General features: G+C 38.2%; 3 protein-coding genes and 1 non-coding gene across 5 annotated transcripts; 2 read left to right on the top strand and 2 right to left on the bottom strand.

Annotated features, from left to right (window-relative positions):
• Window positions 1-637: 637 nt before the first annotated feature.
• aqp10b (aquaporin 10b) lies at window positions 638-7552 on the top strand. Its single transcript, XM_055220900.2, has 6 exons — window positions 638-791; window positions 1309-1435; window positions 1577-1714; window positions 4149-4267; window positions 4644-4861; window positions 6604-7552. The coding sequence occupies exons 1-6, from the start codon at window positions 705-707 to the stop codon at window positions 6809-6811; spliced, it is 897 nt and encodes a 298-aa protein (XP_055076875.2). The 5' UTR covers window positions 638-704; the 3' UTR covers window positions 6812-7552.
• znf687b (zinc finger protein 687b) lies at window positions 7108-16351 on the bottom strand. Of its 2 annotated transcripts, XM_073858519.1 has the most exons (11): window positions 16198-16351; window positions 14584-14926; window positions 12640-14241; window positions 12262-12563; window positions 11821-12005; window positions 11498-11674; window positions 11252-11414; window positions 9948-10295; window positions 9729-9841; window positions 8792-8894; window positions 7108-8707 (listed from the first exon to the last, which is right to left on the bottom strand). In XM_073858519.1, exons 2-11 carry the CDS (start codon window positions 14903-14905, stop codon window positions 8126-8128), a joined length of 3897 nt encoding a protein of 1298 aa, XP_073714620.1. In that variant the 5' UTR covers window positions 14906-14926; window positions 16198-16351; the 3' UTR covers window positions 7108-8125. The 2 variants fall into 2 exon arrangements, with proteins under 2 accessions (XP_073714620.1, XP_055076809.2); XM_055220834.2 differs by having other exon boundaries at window positions 12640-14926.
• Window positions 10367-10503, bottom strand: LOC129412717 (small nucleolar RNA SNORA13). Its single transcript, XR_008633820.2, has one exon. It is a non-coding gene; the product is annotated as a small nucleolar RNA SNORA13 (small nucleolar RNA).
• A 1247-nt stretch (window positions 16352-17598) lies between the features above and the next one.
• cks1b (CDC28 protein kinase regulatory subunit 1B) lies at window positions 17599-20290 on the top strand. The gene is made up of 4 exons (XM_055220919.2): window positions 17599-17756; window positions 18152-18225; window positions 18924-19051; window positions 19178-20290. Exons 2-4 carry the CDS (start codon window positions 18167-18169, stop codon window positions 19228-19230), a joined length of 240 nt encoding a protein of 79 aa, XP_055076894.1. The 5' UTR covers window positions 17599-17756; window positions 18152-18166; the 3' UTR covers window positions 19231-20290.
• The last annotated feature ends 1443 nt before the right edge of the window (window positions 20291-21733 follow it).

The following is a 21733-nucleotide window of genomic DNA, read 5'->3' as shown; positions in this document are numbered from 1 at the left end:
CTCTGTTGGATCTGTATGTATTAACATTTGTACTGTTTGTTATATAAAGATTGTACTAAAATATAAAATCTTGTTAATGGAGGATAGTGAGGAATGTTGGACAGGAGTGTGGAGAATAAAAGCCTCTTACATTCAAAGAGTTTACATTCTTACACCCCTTTACTTAGCTGTTTGTAAGCATGCAATTGATTATATCAAATGCTTATAAATGTGTTCTTGGTTTCAATATTCAATCAAATTAAATGATAAAATTGAAATTATATTGGATATCATTCAGTTTCATTCATAATTTCATTGTTAAATGCAATAAAATTCTGCATTGTTTCAAAGAAGCCGAAAGAGAAAATACAAAAACAGGAAAATATTAGAATACAAGGTATATAAAGATGGTCTTATCTTATTAAGGCTCTGTTTTATAGATTTAGTGTAAATATTACATTCAAACATTATATTTTAGGTTAATAGTAGGCTTTTTGTGTATGTTTAAGTGTAAATTAGCCATTTAAACTCTTATTTGCATATATATTTCTGTTTCTAAAATATACAATATTTCATTGTTGACCTAAAGTGCACTGATAAAATGTTGACAATAAAACAATTACAGTTTTATTACACAACAGGGCAATGTGTAACATAACATTAAGCCAGTCCTCAAACCTGTCTATTTGACACTACATAGTTTACCTATATGATGTGATAACATCATGGATCGTCTTCTGAAGAAATGTCGAATCAAGAGCAGCTTGCTCAGAGAGTGTTTGGCTGAATGTTTTGGAGTCTATGTTGTAATAGTAAGTAGCAATGCTCTTTATAACTATTACTGCATGCTAACCTTGGGTTGTTTGTCATATAGACCACTTGCGATTAACCAAAATTAATCTTACACTTTAAAAAGTGCTGTTTTAACCAAATCTGTGTTAAAACAAATGTAAGTTTTGCTTTTGAGGGAGTTTTCTTATTTTTTAAATTTCACCCATGTTTTGTAAAGGCACTTGTTCTCCATTTGAAAACGTATGACATGTACGTGAGACAATACATGTCTCCTGTTTTGCAATATTTTGGGTGAACTGTATTGCATGTGACTTCCATGGATATACAGATATGAATATACAGAGATTATATTTACAGTTTTTATCAGCAATCTATCTCAAGCTTGAAGACTTTGAACTGACAGAATGAAGATGAGCCATAAACATGACTTTATTACAGACACCAAACATCTGCAAAAACATCAAATCTGATGTGTAAGTGGTGATATGTTTACAGTAATTTTTCTCATATTTTTTCTCTCTCACTATATACACAAAGCTCTTTGGCTGTGGATCTGTTGCTCAGGTGACAACCTCTCAAAACACTAAAGGTGAATACCTGTCAATCAATCTCGGATTTGCATTGGGCACCGTTTTTGGGATCTATGTGGCAAAAGGGGTATCAGGTATGAAAATCTGACTTTTTACAACCACTTAAGTATGGGAAAATTGTATGTTTTCTATCATCTGCAGTAATTTTTAGAACAGAAGTGTCTGTTTGTACCTCTTATCTTATGATATGTGTGTGTGTGTCTCACCTGTTTCAGGAGCTCATCTGAACCCAGCGGTGTCTCTGAGTCTGTGTTTCCTGGGCAGATTCTCCTGGACAAGACTTCCATTCTATGTATTTTCACAGATTTTGGGTTCATTTCTGGCTGCAGCGACTGTTGCTCTTCAGTACTACGGTAAGCCATGAGAACATCTGCCAACTTTGGACTTCTAGTCTACCTGGGATGGTGTTATAAAAACTTATTCTCTTAAGATCTGACTATTCCAATGAGATCTTATCTGGAATCATCATATGTAAAGGAAAACACCTGTTTTCAAAATTTTACTATGTTCTTACCTCAACTTACCTCAATTTAACAAATTAATACATACCTATCTTTATTCAATACGTGCACTTAAGCTTTGTACAGTGCGTTGTGAATGTGTTAGCATTTAGCCTAGCCCCATTCATTCCTTAGGATCCAAACAGGGATGAATTTAGAAGCCACCAAACACTTCCATGTTTTCCCTGTTTAAAGACTGTTACATGAGTAGTTACACAAACAAAATAAAACGTGGTGACTTTTTAAGCGGATAAAAATGAGAACTATATTGTATGGCGGAAGAGCACTTCGTTTGCAGCACTTCAAACCCCTGAGGTCGAAGTGCTGCAAACTGAGTGCTTTTCCGTCATACAGTATAGTTCTCATTTTTATACGCTTAAAAATATACTTATATAATATAAAATATAAAATATACTTACTCATGTAACTACTCATGTAACAGTCTTTAAATATGGATAACATGGAAGTGTTTGGTGGCTTCTAAATTCATTTCTGTTTGGATCCTAAGGAATGAATGTGGCTAGGCTAAATGCTAACACATTCACGACGCTCCGTACAAAGATTAAGTGCACGCATTGAAAACATATAGGGATGTAATAATTAGTCTAAGTTGAGGTAAGAACTAGTGTTGTAGTTCTCGAGACCGGTCTCAAGACCACTTTTTAAAGGTCTCGGTCTCGTCTTGGTCTCAGACAAAGAGGACTCGGAATTTTATTTCAAGACCGGTCAAGACCACGACTGATGGTACACTGCAAAAAATGATTTTCAGGAAAAAAAAATCTTAGTATTTTTATCTTGTTTTCAGCAAAAACATCTAAAAATTCTTAAATTAAGATGCTTTTCTTGAACAAAATGACTAGTCTAGTTTTTAGAGCAAAAATATCAAATTTAAGTGATTTTGTGCATAAAACCAGAAAAAAAATATTTCAAGAATTGTTCTTGAATTTAATGTTTAAGAAAAAGGTTCAAGATTTTTTGCTTACCCTTTGGCAGATTTTTTTGGTAGTTTTGCTCATCAAGAAAAAGCATCTTAATTTAAGAATTTTTAGATATTTTTACAAATTTATTTTTGAAATATACTAAATACTAAATACTAAGAACATTTTTCTTGAAAATCATTAAATTTATTTTTTATCATTAATTTTATGCAGTTTATTCAGGTTTGCCATATGAAGTTGGCATTGTTTAAGCATAAGTTTCTCCCAATGACAACTTTTCTAATTTTATTACTAAAACACCTGCATTGTGTTAAGTGGATGGCAAGCCATTGAAAGACAGTTCAGAATAAATGGTTAAGTTGATTTCAGCTCTTTAATATTTGTTCACTTTTATTTGCTTATAGACAAAGATAAATTCCCACATATCTGCAATGCCTTTGATTATTTTATCAACTGCTCTAATGGCACACACACACACACACACACACACACACACACACACACACACACACACACATACACACACACGCAAACACACACACACACACACACACACACACACACACACACACACACACACACACACACACACACACACACACACACACACACACACACACACACACACACACACACACACACACACGCACGCACACACGCACGCACACACGCACGCACACACGCACGCACACAGATAAGAAGTGCCTAATCATATGCATATTCCACATTTTATCATAAGTGTTTTAATACAGTGACATGCACTGGTCTTGGTCTTGACTTGGTCTCGGCCGGTGTTGATCTTGACTCAGTCTCGACCCTTTCAAGTCTTGGTCTTGTCTCGGTCTCGGCCTGTCTTGGTCTTGGTCATGACTTAGTCTCGGTTTAGGTGGTCTTGACTACAACAAGAACATAGTAAAATATTAAAAAACGGTGGTGTTTTCCTTTATAGAATGTTATATTTTCAATACATCTAAAAAATGTGACCCTGTCTGTCTGTAAGATGCTAAAGTCTCATCTAATATAATGAGATAAGGAGCATGACAGTTTGATTTTAATCCTTGACATGACCTTACTCGGCCAATATTTAAGACATCACATTTATATTTTCCCAAAATGTTTTTTGGACGATAGCTATAGGATGATTTTAGAAAGCAGTAAATCACTAAAACAAAAACTTTAGCTGGGTTTTTACATACTGGCAGCAATGCCTAAAACAACTATTTCTTTTTTAGGTTTTTGTAGTCTTCTTTTTTGTTAGTATTTTTTACCTATTTGTAAAACAAAACAATGATTGTGATATATGTTTGTTTAGTGTTTACTATAGATGTGTGTTTTTTGTATGTTTACAGATGCTATAATGCATTTCAGCGGAGGACATCTCACAGTTGATGGTGCCACAGCCACGGCAGGCATCTTCTCAACCTACCCAGCAGACTACCTGAGTTTATGGGGTGGAGTAGTAGACCAGGTTAATATTAATATTCTTATTCAGTAAATTCTCTGCAATATCTTTATTACTCTTATGCAGAAGTTTATTTATCCAAAATGGTTTAGATTGCACTACAAGCTAAGCATTATATCAGTAAGTGTGATCCTGGGATTGAACCTATGAACTTTTGCTGATACCCTTTCAAAAATACATCTTTGTACCAAATTAGTGCAGATAAGTACTTTAAAGGTACATGTTGTTGCCAAATGTATACACATTTGTAATTAAATTAGGACCTTTTTAAAGGGAACCATCCCAATGATAGCTTTTGTAGCATTGTTTAGAAAGTGATCACCTGTATCTCAGTTGTAATCTGTTAATATAATCTCAGTAATAATCATTTTTTCATGTGCAGATAATTGGCACAGCGTCTCTTCTGGTGTGTGTTCTTGCACTGGGAGATCCCAATAACACACCAGCACCTGCCGGTCTAGAACCTGTCCTGGTTGGAGCAGTTGTCATGACGATTGGAGTCTCGATGGGGTCTAACTCTGGATATGCCATTAACCCAGCACGAGACTTCGGACCAAGACTCTTCTCCTACATTGCTGGCTGGGGTGATGAGGTCTTCAGGTTAGTACATATAGGGGCAGTTTCCCAGACAGGGTTTAGATTAATCCAGGACTAGGACATTCAAGTAGTTTTTACAAACATACAGTACCTTAGAAAGAAACATTACGGATGTGCATTTTGAGACAAAATAATGGCACTGATATATGTTAAGATACGTCAGTGCAAGATGTTTTTAAATTAAGGCAGCTTATGCATTTTAGTCTGGGACTAGGAAAAGACCTGCCTGGGAAACTACTCATTCATAGTGAGCTCTATAATAAAATGTTCTCTGCCCTTATTATTTATACACGCACCTAAAGGATGATTAGGAACACCTGTTCAATTTCTCATTAATGCAATTATCTAATCAACCAATCACACGGCAGTTGCTTCAATGCATTTAGGGGTGTGGTCCTGGTCAACAGAATCTCCTGAACTGCAAACTGAATGTCAAAATGGGAAAGATGGATGATTTAAGCAATTTTGAGCGTGGTATGGTTGTTGGCGCCAGACGGGCCGGTCTGAGGATTTCACAATCTGCTCAGTTACTGGGACTTTCACGCACAACCATTTTTAGGGTTTACAAAGAATGGTGTGAAAAGGGAAAAACATCCAGTATGTGGCAGTCCTGTGGGCGAAAATGCCTTGTTGATGCTAGAGGTCAGAGGTGAATGAGCCGACTGATTCAAGCTGATAGAAGAGCAACTTTGACTGAAATAACCACTCGTTACAACCGAGGTATGCAGCAAAGCATTTGTGAAGCCACAACACGCACAACCTTGAGGCGGATGGGCTACAACAGCAGAAGACCCCACCGGGTACCACTCATCTGTAGTACAAATAGGAAAAAGAGGCTACAATTTGCACAAGCTGACCAAAATTGGACAATTGAAGACTGAAAAAATGTTGCCTGGTCTAAAGAGTCTCAATTTCTGTTGTGACATTTAAATGGTAGAGTCAGAATTTGGCGTAAACAGAATGAGAACATGGATTCATCATGCCTTGTTAACACTGTGCAGGCTGGTGGTGTAATGGTGTGGGGGATGTTGTCTTGGCACACTTTAGGCCTCTTAGTGCCAAATGGGCATCATTTAAATGCCACAACCTACCTGAGCATTGTTTCTGATCATGTCCATCCCTTTATGTGACCATCATGTTCCCATCCTCCGATGGCTACTTCCAGCAGAATAATGCACCATTTCACAAAGCTCGAATCATTTCAAATTGGTTTCTTGAACATGACAATGAGTTCACTGTTCTAAAATGGCCCCCACAGTCACCAGATCTCAACCCAATAAAGCTTTGGGATGTGGTGGAACGGGAGCTTCGTGCCCTGGATGTGCATCCAACAAATCTCCATCAACCGCAAGATGCTATCCTATCAATATGGGCCAACATTTCTAAAGAATGCTTTCAGCACCTTGTTAAATCAATGCCACGTAGAATTAAGGCAGTTCTGAAGGTGAAAGAGGGTCACACAGTATTAGTATGGTGTTCCTAATAATCCTTTAGGTGAGTGTACATATGTCAAGTATGTTTATTAAGCTGTTTGAATGTTATCATCCTACATAATTTAAAAAAACTTTCTGTGAAAGTATAATATCTTTAACATTGACTGAGTAAGTTTATGACTAAAATCAAACTTTAATGCTTTGATTAACAGGCTCACAAATTCGATACACTATGAAACTAACCCCTATATAACTGCAGAACTAGTTGTGACCACCTTAAATGTCCTAAGAAACTCTCTTTGTGTTTGTCAGGGCTGGAAACGGGTGGTGGTGGATACCCTTGGTGGCGACGTGTATAGGTGGTCTTATTGGCTCATTGCTTTACGAGCTGCTGATTGGAGTGCATCATTCAAACAGAGATACTGAACACCATACAACAGAAATCCAAACTCTGGAAATGGATGGTACAGACGTGAAAATTGACACTATTAAAACCAACAAGACTGGAAATGGTGTATGAAAGACTTTAGCATGAATATTTCATTAGGAATTGTATTTGCATTCAACATTTGCCATCATTGCTACATATTTTGCAGTTTTGACTAGAAGGTATACAGCACACAGCAAAATCTCAGGAAACGTTGAATTTAGGGTTAGGTTTGGGATTAGAAAAACAGCGCTTATCCGATGAGATTTCGGGATTTGCTGTATCCCTTCTAGCAACAACCTTGACTAATGCTGGGGTATTCCCAGAATGCACTGGGGCATGACTAATTACTGCGTATGTACTGACAGAATGAAACAGAAAGGACACAGTTTTCTGTACCGTACCAATTTACTGTTTTATTTATTTAGAAAGAAGGGCAAGAGAAAAGACACAGAACGTACGGCAGTGAAACAGGCAGTTCATCACAGAATAGAAGATGGCCGTCTAGTGACTATGTATGGAACATATACATATATTACTGGAGGGATATAAATTCACACTCACACGTTTGATCCACATGATCACAATATTTTTAAGAAATGGTTTTCGACAAGCACAGTTCGTTTTAATAGAAAAGACTCTTTATCAAAGAAAAACAACACAAACGACATTCATATTTGTACATAATTCGTAAACCGCACAAGCAATCCTTCACACTCGACGTCTACTTTGATTTCCCAAGTCGTAAAAATACACCAGGCTCCTTGTCCGAAAACAAAAACTTTCACTACTATCAGTATTTCAATGTAGACAAGGAAAAATGCAAATACAAATTCACATTTTAATGCAACAACCATAGCATGGATGCACTGCTATTATACATGTAAAAATGTGAGCAGGTGTATCTGTGATTGAAATGCATCCTTATATTGACCCTTTTTAAACAATCCATCAATAATCTTTGACCTCATATACATCTGTTGTATAACGTATAGGTTCCCAACCACTTGCTTTAATATTCTCAATGATTATCAAAAGACATGAATGTTTGGTATAAATAAATATCAGTACTACAATGTCTGTACAATATTGTTACATTTAAAAGTCAGTGTTTCCTTTTTTGTTTCCTTAAAAAAACCTTCACTAGCACCTTTTTTGCATTAATGCTCCATGGATTCGAGCTCACCGGTACGAACCCTGTGCGAGATGCAATTTGACCTTATGTAAATTCATTGACAAAGGCTGGAGAAAGTTGGACAGAGGATGTGACTGGAGAATTAATTTGTAATTTGGAAGACAGGTCAGATGAGAATCTATTTTTACATTACAATCAAATTTTTATGAATCCTCTCATTGGATGATCTGCACAAAGCCTCGTCCTGTTCATAAGTTTTTAATGTTTTTGCACTAGGGTTTATCGGTCCTGTGTGCCGCGATGAAAGCCATACCGTGTGTGCGGAAGTGCGTGTTGAGGTCTGATGCCTTATCGAAACGTCTACCGCACACTCTGCAGCTGGCCCCTCCCTCCCCCTCCTCGCCCGCTTTAGGCGAAGAGGGCGAGCCGTCCTGTTGCATCCCACCGGGGGACGCGTTTTCACCACGCTGACCTTGGCGTAAACGATGCGTGATGAATTTGTGGCGGCTGAGGGAGCCGGCGGATGCGAAGCAAGCTCCGCACTGCAAGCACTGCTGAGGTGCATTTTCAGCGTCACAGTGGATGGGAATGTGGTGCTGAAATTCATCCCAGTCTTGGGTGGTATAGCCACAGGGTGTGCAGCGGTATGTGCCATCATCCTCTTCCTGCTGCTCGACTGGTCGATTCTCAGATGCTCGAGTTCTTTTCGCTGGACCGGAGGAATCATCTCCAGCGATGTTATCGGTGTCGGCCCCTCCTCCTCCTCCTGTTTGGGTCCCACCCTCATTGTCGAGCTCAGAAGAACTGCCTGCCCCCTCACTTGGAGCTGAACGCTTCCTGGTGTTTGGAGCACTCTGAGAGAAGAGATTGAAGTTAATATTTAGATAGATAATAAATGGTTTTGAAATCCTAAAGTGGTACACGGTGTTCAAACTGACCTGTCGGTCTGTCGACTGTCGAGTTTTGACGCCGTGTCTGACCCGCAAGTGCTTCTCCAAAATCAGCCGACTGCTAAATGTTCGCTTGCCCTCTGAGCAGTGCCTGAGAATAAAGGATCAATTTAAAGGGACATTCCACTTTTTTTGAAAATATGCAAATTTTCCAGCTCCAATTAAACATTTGATTCTTACCGTTTTGAAATCCATTCGGCTGATCTCCGGGTCTGGCGCTGGCACTTTTGGCGTGGCTTGGCGTGGTCCATTGAATCTGATTGTACCATTAGCATTGCGCTAAAAACCCCAAAATAGTTTCTTTTTAAAACTTGACTCTTCTGTAGTTACATCGTGTACTAAGAACGACGTAAAATTAAAAGTTGCGATTTTCTAGGCCGATATGGCTAGGAACTATACTCTCATTCTGGCGTAATAATCAAGGACTTTGCTGCTGAAACATGGCTGCAGAAGGCGCAATGATATTACGCACTGCCCGAAAATAGTCCCCTGCTATTGAAAGTAACCAAGGGGACTATTTTCAGCTAGTGCGTAATATCACTACGCCAGCTGCAGCCATGTTACATCAGTAGTCTTTGATTATTACGCCGAAATGAGAGTATAGTTCCTAGCCATATCGGCCTAGAAAATCGCAACTTTTAATTTTACGTCGGTCTTAGTACAAGATGTAACTACAGAAGAGTCAAGTTTTAAATAAGAAAAATATCCAAACTCTTTTTTTGCGCGATGCTAATGGTCTAATCAGATTCAATGGATTGTGCTAAACTATGCTAAAAGTGCTAGCCAAAACGACTAGAATTCCAAAACGGTAAGAATCAAATGTTTAACTTTAAGAGAGCTGGAAAATGAGCATATTTTAAAAAAGTGGAATGTCCCTTTAATGGGACAACTAATAAAAATTTCCTTTAGACTGAAGGTGACTTACGGGCAGTTGAAGACTCTCTTCACACCTTCGTGTATAACGCGGACATGCCGACGCAAACTGTTAGCTGTAGTGAATGAACGTTCACACAATCTGCACGGGAAGTTCTTTATTACCTAAAGGAACAAGCAAGATCAAAAAAGTCGTAAGCATATTTTTCATTATTTGAAAAAAAATATTACATCACATAATGTTAAAATAAAAAAGTAATCATTTAAATACCTTATCATGTTCTTCCTTCATGTGATTAATGTAATCTTCTCTGTCTGCGTAGCGTTTCTTACACTCCCTGCACCTCCACTCCAAACTCCCGCTCTCTGGAGAACTGGGTTGCTCTTCTTCGTCATTCTCCTCCTCCTCGTCTTCCTCTTCCCTTTCTTCGCCTTCCTGCTCTCTTTCCCCCTCCTCCTCCTCACCTTCCTCTTCCTCCTCTCCCTGTCCCTGGCTCAATTCATCAGAAGTGTTTTCTGTTGGTTTGGGTTTAGAGGTGGAGTTGCTAACAGGGGCGGAGGCAGGAGATGTGGTGGTGGGTGGAGTATCTGCTTTGGCTAACAGGCCTCTGTGAACAGTCTAACAGGAAACATCACATTTAGTTGAAGAGTATGTCTGACAGCTAATGTTTCAATTCAGGCTGATGTGAGTCTTGTATTTGGTCAGAGCTTTAGACAAGGTGCCACAGAAGGCACTTTGGAAAGGCCAAACCAAACATTTTAATGTATGCCTTTATTGACACCACATTCTTTTGGGTAAGTGCAAAGAATGGGTAACACAAAAGGCAAAAAACAGGTAAGAATAATTAATAAAACCTTTAAATGTAACCCAGGACCACAGAACCAGTCAAGTCACACGCATATATTTGTAGCAAAAGCCAAACATACATTTTATGGATCAAAATGATAAATTTTTCTTTTATGGCAAAAATCATTAGGATATTATGTAAACATCAAGTTCCATGAAGATATTTTGTAGTGCTGCCTCATGATTAGTCGCGACTAGTCGTTTGCAGAATAAAAGTTTTTGTTTACATAATATATGTGTGTTTATTGTGTATAATAATTATGTTTACATAAATACACATGCATACATGTATAATTTTAAGAAAAAATATATTTATTATTTATAGATTATATATAAATATAAACATATAGATACATGGAAATGTTTCTTTATTATATACATGCGTGTGTGTGTGTGTATTTATACATAATTATTATATACATTACGCCCACATATATTATGTAAACAAAAGCTTTTATTCTGCAAAGCAGCACTAGTATTTTGTACATTTCCTACATAAATATATCAAAACTTTTATTTTAGTAACTGGATGCAGTTGCTAACGACTTCAAAAAACAATTCTCAATATTTAGATTTTTTGGGTGCTCAAATGCCAAATATTGTCATATCCTAACAAACAATACATCAATAGAAAGCTTATTTATTCAGCTTATGTATAAATCCCGATAAAAATTTACCCTTATGATTGGTTTTGTGGTCCAGGGTCACAAATGAACAACAGATTATACCTTGATGTGTTCCATCATGGAGCCTTTCTGGGCGTAGAGTTTGGTGCAGTCCGGACATTTGAACACATGCACCTTTTGTTTTGCCAGGTGAGTGTCAAAATGCATATACAACAGAGGCTTCTGGGTAAACACAGTGTCGCACATGACACATTTGTAGATCATCCTATAAAGACACAACTACATATTTAGTCATTCCATGTTAACATACTTTTAAATCCATGTCAGGTTTGTGACTGGTCAACATACTTGGCCTGTGCGGCTGTTAGGGTGGGATGCTGGGAAGTGATGTGCCCCTGGGCGCTCTGGGCAGATTTGAAGGCCATGGGGCAATTGGGACACTTGTGGAAGACCTCACAATGTGCAGTCTGAATGTGGGACTTGATGGAATTCAGACCTCCAAACACAACCTGACAACTGGAACACCTGAATAAAAGAAGGCGATTTGACCATATGAGAAATTGCTTTCATTTTTATAAACGAAATCTTAAAAATTTGAGTTATTTCTTAATGTTTGAAAACATGCACTACACAAACAAAAACATGACGGCTATAACAAAAGTTTTAGGAACCTGTAACCGATGCGCCTTGCAAAGTGCAGACAGGCTTCTTCCAGATGGGTTTGAAAGGTGGCCTGGCGGGCAGTACCACCACACTCCGGACACACGTGAGGAGCACGATGCTTGTGGACGCGCTGATGGGCCGACACGCTGCACCAGTTAGGCAGCATCATAGGTGGAGAGCAAAGCATACAGGTCTGAAAAAAAGGTGGGTGCAACATAAAGAAGTTAGTATGTGAAGCAATTTCTAGGTGATTTTGACTAGCTTGCTTACAGTATAGATATTAATGAAACAAGCAGAACAGATGTCAGTTCTGATTTTGCTTTCAATGACGATTTATAGAATAATGGATTTATACAAAGCAGCCGATTTTTATTTGTAAGTTGCTTTGGATAAAACCACCACAAACCATTTTTTATTGCATTAAATGTACTAGTGGTTTTGCAACGTACCGAGTTAGGAGTAGCTCTGATTTGTTGAAAATGAGTCACTAATTCAGCCTTGCTTGAAAACTGAGCTTGGCATTCGGGACATTTGAAGTTGTTATACTGCAGGGCCTCGCCTTTCTTGCAGGGTAGAGGCATTAGGGCCTGGGGACTCTGGGGCCCGCGGCGAGCGGGACTGGGCTGGGACGAAGTCGTGCCGGGAGAGGGGGAGTCCTTCAGTGGACTCGAAGTGGACGGTACAGGGGTTGTTCCTGTTGGAGCGTTCGAGGACGGCAAAGGTGGAGAAGAAAGTGAGGGAGAGAGCACACCTAGAAAAAAAGAAACACTTTTAAGTAAAACTCTATTGTGTTTATAGAAAAAAATTGTAATAACTGTATAACTAACCAATAGGAGTAGTGTCTTGTTGGCCGATCATCTGTTCCACTGTGACTGGTCTCATCACCAGATGTGAGCATTGCATGACCAGACCTCTTTCCTTGTGTTCCCGAGCGTGTAGCAGCAAACTGCATTTATTAAAGAACGCCAGGCGTTTTGCGCAGTGATTGCACGTGACTTCTATTCTCAAAGAGCGTCGGTCATAGTGTCGTGCCAAGCTTCGCTCCAGAGCGAAGGAATCGCCGCATTCCAGGCACCTGTAGCCAGCAGCGGGCATAGGGAGACCCCACTCAGAAGGCGGTGGGGTGGAAAGGTCCGGGCGGTAGCTGGGAAGCAAGTTCTTGCTATTAAGGATCTTGTTGAAGGCTTCAACGAGGCTCGACTGGCTACGGGAGATAACAGCACCAGTGCTGTTGACAATAGAGGCCGGTTTACACGGTACGTGCACGTTAGCGGTACCCCCATTAGCAGTTTTGGCGACAGCGGGGCGCACGCTTATTCCGCCAACAGCCGGCGTGACGGGGAGAGTGGTGGCTTTTGTGATGCTGACTGCTGTGGCAGAGACTTTTGTTTTATCGGATTGTGCTGCCATTTTGTTTTGAACTTTGCTAGCTGCAGCTATCATGGCACTGCTGGCTTCTAATGTGGAAACAGGTAAAGTTTTTACCACTTGACCGGGAGTGGAATCGTTTTTTCTGGCTCCTTTGGCGGGGACTGTTCGACCTGTTTGGGATTTTAATGCGTCTGTGCCTTTTCCTGTATTGGCGTTACCTCCCTTGCCTGCTACTCTGGTGACTGTTCGGGTGATGCCCCCTGTTGATGTTTTGATGGTCTTAATACGGACTTTAAGAGGCCTGGAGGGGGCATTACCACCAGCTGCGGCTTTGCCGCCGGCGCTGCTGGCCGATGAGCCGGTGTTTTCTGGAAGAGACTGTGCAATGTTGTCTACCTCCATTTTCTCTGCATCCCTTTTCCCATTGTCCTTACCATCTGTTTTATTCATATCCTGTCCATTTTCTGTTGACACTTCCATCTCTTCTTCTTCATCCTTGGGTTCTCGAAGAGCAACAGATGGAGATGAAGCCACCGCTGGGCTGCTAGATCTTTTAGTAACAGCTGACGTTGGCATGGAGGACTTGGGAATCTCCGGCTCGGGGCTCTCCGGGGAGTCTCGTTCTTCGATGACATGCTCTGGATTGCGTTCCTCCTGGGGTAAACTCTTTCCGGGTCCTGCGGAAAGCCAGTTCTGTTGAGCCCGTGGTGAGGCAGGTGACGCTAGGGGGATGTCACCTGGTTTGGGGAAAGCACTGGAGGATATGGACGTTGAGGAGGGCAGAGATGGAGATTGTGAACTTTCAGGTGGAGACCTCAACCGGCGTGACAGTTTTGGAGGAGTTGGAGAATCTGGACTTTCGTGGATGACTAGAGATCCTCCTGAATCAGGATCTGAATCCTCATCATCTGAATCTACACGTCTGTAAGCAGATGAACCAAGACGTGGCGTACCGTTAAACGGTTCCGGTAGAGATGTAGCTAGTGGTGAAGAAGCAACAGCCCCAGAAACACGAGAACCGACCGAAGGAGACGATGATGATGGTGAGGATGATGAAGCTGTGGAGGGAGTAGAAAGAAGTGGTTTAGGTGGAGGAAAGAACGGAGATGCTGCTCCACTAGGAACAGCAGGGGCTTTTGCCTTATCTGCAGCTTCTAGGTTAATCTCCTGCTGCATATGTTGCTGTTGTAAAAGCTGCATTTTTCGAGCCCTTCCCACCGAATCTCCAGCTCCTTGTGCCATCAATGGCTTAAGCTTATTAAAAATGTTGCTGCCCTGTTTAGAGGTGCTAGAAGATCCATGAACAGGCCCTGTGGTCTCTGGAACCAACTTTGAGCTGCATATGGGCCACTGCTCCCCATTAGGCTGGGATCGGCCCTGAGACATATGTACCGACCCACCTGATGACACAAATCCATTATGGTTGAGCGGTTCAGGTACTGTGCCGTCACCACCATCGAAAGGCTCGGGACGAACCCGGTTCTTCACAATCACGCTAACAATCAAAGGATCGCCCTGAGAATCCGTGGAGGGGCTTGGAGATCTGACGGCAGAGTTTCCACCACCTGAACCATCACCGGACTTTATGAGTGATCCTCCGCCGGCTCCCTGATGTCCCTCGACCTCATCTGGGGCCGACTGGATAGCCTCCTTGGCATCAATGTCAGGAATATCAAACGCTGCCAACAGGTCATCGAAATCGGGGGTTTTCATGTCCCCCATAACGGGAAAGTGGACTCAATCCTAGAACATATATGAATTAAATGTCAGAGAGAAGTGTGTGCTAAAGAATTCCTAAATGGTATTTTATTTAGACTGGACATATAAAAGGGCTCATCCCTTAAAAAAAAAATCATAATTTGCTGTTTTAATGCCAGTATTTATTCGAAGAAAAAATGTTAAGGGAAGCGGATAGTCAACATTTCATTAAAAAATGGTTTAAGCCATGAGACATTATGACACACCCATTTTGGTCCAACCCCCACAAAAATGAAATCATAATCATGTATATAGATACTAGAAATCTTAAAGTATAGAAATTTGGCACCTGTTTTGTATATGATTGTACAATTTCTCACAAAATAGCATAATTTTCATAATGCGCTTTCAGCACTTTTAAAAATGTATTTGCTCATATTGTAACATAATATGCAAACTGTCTGGTTTTAAGACAAATACAAATCTCATTTTTTGAAAGACAGCATTAAAACTAATAAATAAAACCAAAATTACGTGTTTCACATCGTGCCACCGAAAATGACAGAGATCGGCTTTTGTTAGCTTTGGCTAACAGACACGTACAAGCTCAGTTACCTTAGCATTGGTGACAACCCAGACACACAGCAATGTTTCCTGTATAACTAATATATCGTTTAAACACACATAAGGTTATATTATACGCTTACGTAGATTTTTTTGTTTAACAATACCTTTATTACGGGCAACAGTGAGGCACGAGACTGTTTAGCACGCTACAGCTGCTATATCAACAAGAGAACCAAAACAACCCCTTTAGATTAAATGAACACATTAAACCAATAAACAACAAATGACATCCTAAGAAACATATTGATTCAACAACACAAAATACAGGTTATTTTGTATATTTGATCAAAATAAACGCCTCAGAACGGTTAAAAGCTGCAGCTGACCTGGCTAGCTACGAATGGTGAAAGGAATCGAAACGCTAATCTTTAGATTAAAGGGCTACTGTCACATGTGGTGACTTAAATGTGGTTTTGGTGCAAAAAGGCTGACAAATACACAGGCAGTGGGATGATAAATATATGCATATGGTGTATTCTTAGGTTTGTTCAGTTATGACGGCAGGGTCCGTGCTGCCTTGTCGCGAGGGTCATTTAAGCGCAGGCCACTGTATGTGTACGCCAGCATTTACCTGCTTATGTTTCTACTCGCATGGATGCCACATCATACCTTTATGATCATGCATTTCTGTATACACATGTATTGTGTTCGCATCGTGTATTTTCATGCACGGGCAGTTTTTTGTTTACCTGTATATTTGAGATTCCCGACTATCCTCGCTCCAGATGAAGCGCCCTTACTTCCCGTCATCGATCGAGTACGGGCAGGTCTAGGCAGATAACAACGATAGTAATCAAGAGGAAAAATTGTTTGCGTCTTTTCTGGTTATAGTTACATGTTTGCCTACCTTGTGCTGGTGGCAGACAACATTTTTGTAATTTATTAAAGAATAATTTTTTAACATTATTAAGTTATTTTACAGAGGTATTGCTTTGTGTATTTATATCCTGCCAGGATCTCATTTTCACTGTCCTTAGGTTGATTTGGTTTAGGCCTTGATGAGAGGAATCGTTGGTTTCTTTAGAAGCCAAAAAGCACAGGAGCATTATCTTTATTACATTGTCATGTTAAATGTCAGGTAAATAACGTAGTTATATATGTAGCTGTTTATATTAATCACTACTAGAGTCATTGTATACAAAAAGGTTTTTGTTCTTTTATTTATTTTACATGAAAACATTTCGAATGTTATTTAACAATAAATGATGAATCGAAAAGGCATCTCATAAAAGCATCTAAAAATAACCTCTCTGACTGTCTATATTTTTCAAACGATTCCTTTTTTAAATCACTTTAAAAGAAAGCTTTACATAACATACTAAGATGCATTAGATAAATAATAAAACAGTAATTATGATGAAAAACAGGACTCATAAAGAACCTTCTAATAAAGGATTAAGTACATTTAAACTGGAAACTGTCCTAAAAAAATCTCCTAAAATCAAAACGATAAAAGCCGAGATTGTCGCATATAAAGGTTATAGACTAGGATTTGCTGCCCTCTACAGATAGATACTGGGCACTACACATAACAAATAATAATATACATTTAAGGGAAGATAAGATACAATGATAATATAAAACAGATTATACATCATCAGTGGTCTAATCAAAATATTTATGTTCAATGAATCAGCTGCTTTCTTGTTTTAGTAAAATACGGAGATTTGAGAAATTTGCCAAGTTAGCTGTAAGTTTGCAAATCAATCGCCCATTATTAAAAATGTCCAAAAGAAAACAAAAAAGTTTAGGATACATTCATTTGACTTGTTGGATGAGTGGTTATAATAACAACAAATATGTAAAGGTTAAAGTATTGGGCAATTCAGTTGTTTACCTAGTTATAAATATCTATAAATTTGTCAAAAACCTCTGTTTCACAGCGAATAAAATAAATTGATTAATGTTAATGTTTTACGGTTTTCCACAAAAAGAAAAGAGACTTTTATTTGTAGATCTTTGCGAACAAACGTATCGGTGACGTAAATGTTTAAGATGATAGACAGTTGAAGTATCCAATAGCGAGGACGTATTCCTGCCTGTGCAGGATGACGTATAAGTGACGTAACTACTTTTGTCAAATGGCAACGGATGTGTAAATATTTGAATGGCTGTGGGCGGGCTGAGCACTCAAAGAGGGAAGTTCAAGAGTCGGCGAAAAGTGTTTGTTTTGCAAAAACTAAAGAAAAACACACAAAGTTATTGTTTACTGAAGAAGACTTCACTATTGTTTAGCGATATATAAACAGTAAGTGTTCTGAACAGACTACATTACTAAACAATGTATTTGATGACGTGTTAACTAGCTCGAGTTGCATGGTTCGCTACCCAGCATTGGAGGGAAAAATACAAACACAGAGTAAACAAACTTACCATGTAATTTAAGCATTAATATTGACATATAAGTTACTTTTTTATTTAACGTTGAAACAGTCGCTGTCTCTATTCTGATGTTTTTCTTGCGAGGTTACGTTATACTAAATATAATGTTAGCATTTCAGACACGTGATTTAATAAATACAGGCTAACTAAACTTTAACCCTTGACAACTTTTTAAATAGTTGTTTTGTAAGTTAAGTTACACTGTACACCATGTTTTGCCTTTTTATGATATGTCAAATATTAAATCTGTTAATCACCCAGAATCAACATCAGATCATGTCTCAGAAGCAGATTTACTACTCTGACAAATACGACGACGACATATTTGAATACAGGTAACTTTCACCAACTCCCTTGTTGTTTGTCATTACTGTAATTGTAAGAATAACTGCTTTCATTTTTACGGTAACAATATTACAGGCAACAGTGGCGGCCGGTGACTTCTCTTCCGAGGGGCAGGAATTCAAAATAAGAGTTTGGAGGGTCATGTGTGTTGCTTGTCATGTTAAAATATGTGTTTGTTGCGTCATGTGAACCATGTGCATCATGCGTCTTGTCAAAATAAGTGCCTGTTGCACATGCGTCGAAAGGGTTTATGATAAAAGAGTCACTCACGTTCACGAAATACTCGCAAGACACTAACTTAAAGTTAAACTCTGATTACACACGAGATTAAGTGAGTATCTGGCAGGCGTGAACGTCTCTTTTGACACGGAGACCTTTGATACATCTGCGGCAGGCTCGTGTTTTGACATCATGCGTGATGCACATAGGTTTGCATGACGCGCCCAACACATATTTTGAAGTGACGAGCCACACACATGACAGTCTATTTACATGTGATGAGCTTCGCATCGTGCACCCTCGTAAAAAAGTCACCGGCCGCCACTGAAAGGCAACCTAATTTTGCCATTTATTTTCTTTTAATACACTAACCTAGCAGACAGATGTTATCGTAGTTTTATTCCCTTATATTGTGTCAAACGTTGCAGATATATATTTAACGTTTAACATTGCTTTTTTACTTTTTTAGGCATGTTATGCTTCCTAAGGATATCGCCAAAAAAGTTCCCAAGACCCATCTAATGTCCGAGACAGAGTGGAGGAACCTGGGTGTTCAACAAAGTCAAGGATGGGTTCACTACATGATTCATCAGCCTGGTATGCCATGCGTGCATGTTTGTGTCTGTTTGATGTGAATCATGACAGTTTCAAGTTACTTAAATTTGTTTTTCACTGTAAATTTTCACTATCCTGGTAACTCATGGTGAGCTCTTTTTCTGTTAGAACCTCACATCCTGCTTTTCCGACGTCCTCTGCCTGCAGTCCAGTCCAAGTGACTCCAGAACAATTAGAAATGCAACAAAACTGTAAAGAATGGACACAGTGAGATGTCTGATGTGCTGGGTGAACCTCAGATTAGATCCTTTTGCTGTTCTTGGTCTTGCCTTAACGAAGATGGATTTAAGCACAGTGTCTTGCTGCTTCTATATTTATTATATAACTCTTTTTTTATACTTGAGTTGAGGAACACTTCACTTCTTATTTTTATAGTGGCGGGCCTGTTAACTACAAAGTCTGGATGTAGTGAAACCTGTGTTATAAAGTGCACAGTTTAAATAAAGTATTGTGTATAGAAAAATTCTTTAAATAACAAAGATACTGTTGTACCAACATGTGCTTATGTTTTCATACTAGTAAGTGGCTCAATTAATTTGGTATTTACCAATTAAAGTATTCCATAATATAATTTGGATGAATATTGAAGTAATTCTGACCTTGCCTGTGAAAATCCAGCTAAAGTCATTTTTTTGTGATTTATTTTTCTACCTGAAATCCTACATAATGTAAAGAACATTCTGTGAAAATATAACATTGATTTCTTTAATATTGAATAAGTTGACGTCAGTGTGAAATTAAACTTTGATGCTGCAAATCTCAATATTAGATTGAGACTTTAGCATGGATTTTTTACAGACAAGGTCACACTTTTTAGCACATATCACATTGAAAATTAAATTTTAGCATATTGTTTAAAGAAATGCTTTTCATGGGAAATTATTTGTTTTAATTGGTCTCTTCAAGTTTCATTTAACCCGTTAATGTACATTTTAGAATAATCAATGATATTACAGGTCAGCAGCAGAGCTCAGTTCAGATCTGATATTTCTAGATGTAGGTGTGTGATGTGCAACACTTTAATGTTTCTTGTTTCTAGGCTTGAATAGATGAGTCCGGTAATGGAGTAGTCAGCTTCTTTATTCCCTAGCTCTCGTGAATGTGCATACAAATGCTTCCCAGAAGCCAATGTTTATAGTTTAAAAACTTTCAAATGTGAATGTTTCTTTTACACAAACCCATCATTTAGCTTCATAACATTAATAAACATTTATTAATAAATGAGTTGTATGGATTACTTTTTTGATGAATGAATATGCTTTTTGGAGCCTTAAAAATTAAAACCACATAAGATGACAGCAGAAGAACGACATGTAGCTAGTATGGTATGAGGATAAGTTATTATTTCTTCAGTGTCTGAACCATGATGCAGCTTGCCCCCCAATTAATCTTCAAAATCCTCAGATAACCTCTGCTTGTACGGAATAATTTAAATTAATGTTGGGCCCATAACAAAGACTCTTAAGCTGGTTCTTGTCAAGTTATTTTATATCTCAACGTATAATCTGTTTATAATGAAGGATGGAATGAGTATTTTGGGTTTGCTTTTCTCAGCTTTCAGCAGCTTTTTTAGTTTATTTTAGTAAAATGTACTAGATACAGTATATTTAATCCGAATTTTGTCCTCTTTACACTGTAAAAAATTTACCGTGAAATTTACAGTAAATTACTGGCAACAATTAGCCAGTAAGTTACTGTGAATACTTTTCACAGTAAGGGTACTGTACTTCCATTTACAGTATTTTATGTATACACTGTAAAATCAAAAACATTTAAATACTGTGATTTTAGTTGTATTTACAGTATTTTATGTATTTACTGTGAAATCAAAAACATTTAAATACTGTGATTTTAGTTGTATTTACAGTATTTTATGTATTTACTGTGAAATCAAAAACATTTAAATACTGTGATTTTAGTTGTATTTACAGTATTTTATGTATTTACTGTGAAATCAAAAACATTTAAATACTGTGATTTTAGTTGTATTTACAGTATTTTATGTATTTACTGTAAAATCAAAAACATTTAAATACTGTGATTTTAGTAGTATTCACAGTAACTTACTGGCTAATTGTTGCCAGTAAGTTACTGTGAATATATTTTACAGTAAGGTTACTGTACTTACATTTACAGTATTTTGTGTATACACTGTGAAAACAAAAACAATTAAATACTGTGATTTTAGTTCTATTTACAGTATTGATGGTTTTACTGTAGAATAAAAAAATACTGTAATTTCAACTGTTTATAGTACTGTATTGCATACAATACATTAAAAAACAGTAAAGCACAGTTCTTAACGTATTTTATGCAATACATTACTCTAAACAGTAGATATTAGCCATCTTTAAAAAAAGAAATCACCCATATTCTAAAACATGGCTACCAGTTAAACATTGCATACAATTTAAAATATTACTAATCACTTACAAAGCCTTAAATGGCCTAGCACCCTCATATCTTAAAGAATTACTATCAGAATACAAACCATCACGTACACTGTGATCACAAAATTCTGGCCAATTAATTATCCCTAGAATATCAAAAGTGTCTAAAGGTGGTAGATCCTTTTCATACTTAGCCCCTAAGCTCTGGAATGATTTACCAAATAATGTTCGAGAATCAGACATAGTCGATCACTTTAAGTCTAAACTTAAGACA

This window comes from Misgurnus anguillicaudatus, chromosome 20 (genome assembly GCF_027580225.2).
Source record: "Misgurnus anguillicaudatus chromosome 20, ASM2758022v2, whole genome shotgun sequence".
NCBI lineage: Eukaryota > Metazoa > Chordata > Actinopteri > Cypriniformes > Cobitidae > Misgurnus > Misgurnus anguillicaudatus.
This window is presented reverse-complemented; position numbering and strand designations above follow the sequence as displayed.

Coding starts and splice junctions, on each gene's coding strand:
- cks1b (XM_055220919.2), top strand. CDS start 18,167: ATGTCTCAGAAGCAGATTTACTACTCTGACAAATACGACGACGACATA. Junction 18,226..18,923: donor GACGACATATTTGAATACAG/GTAACTTTCACC, acceptor TTACTTTTTTAG/GCATGTTATGCTTCCTAAGG. Junction 19,052..19,177: donor CTACATGATTCATCAGCCTG/GTATGCCATGCG, acceptor TTTTTCTGTTAG/AACCTCACATCCTGCTTTTC.
- znf687b (XM_055220834.2), bottom strand. CDS start 14,905: ATGGGGGACATGAAAACCCCCGATTTCGATGACCTGTTGGCAGCGTTT. Junction 11,415..11,497: donor CTAACAGCCGCACAGGCCAA/GTATGTTGACCA, acceptor GTGTCTTTATAG/GATGATCTACAAATGTGTCA. Junction 9,842..9,947: donor TGAAGGAAGAACATGATAAG/GTATTTAAATGA, acceptor TTGTTCCTTTAG/GTAATAAAGAACTTCCCGTG.
- aqp10b (XM_055220900.2), top strand. CDS start 705: ATGGATCGTCTTCTGAAGAAATGTCGAATCAAGAGCAGCTTGCTCAGA. Junction 1,436..1,576: donor TGTGGCAAAAGGGGTATCAG/GTATGAAAATCT, acceptor CACCTGTTTCAG/GAGCTCATCTGAACCCAGCG. Junction 4,862..6,603: donor TGGGGTGATGAGGTCTTCAG/GTTAGTACATAT, acceptor TGTGTTTGTCAG/GGCTGGAAACGGGTGGTGGT.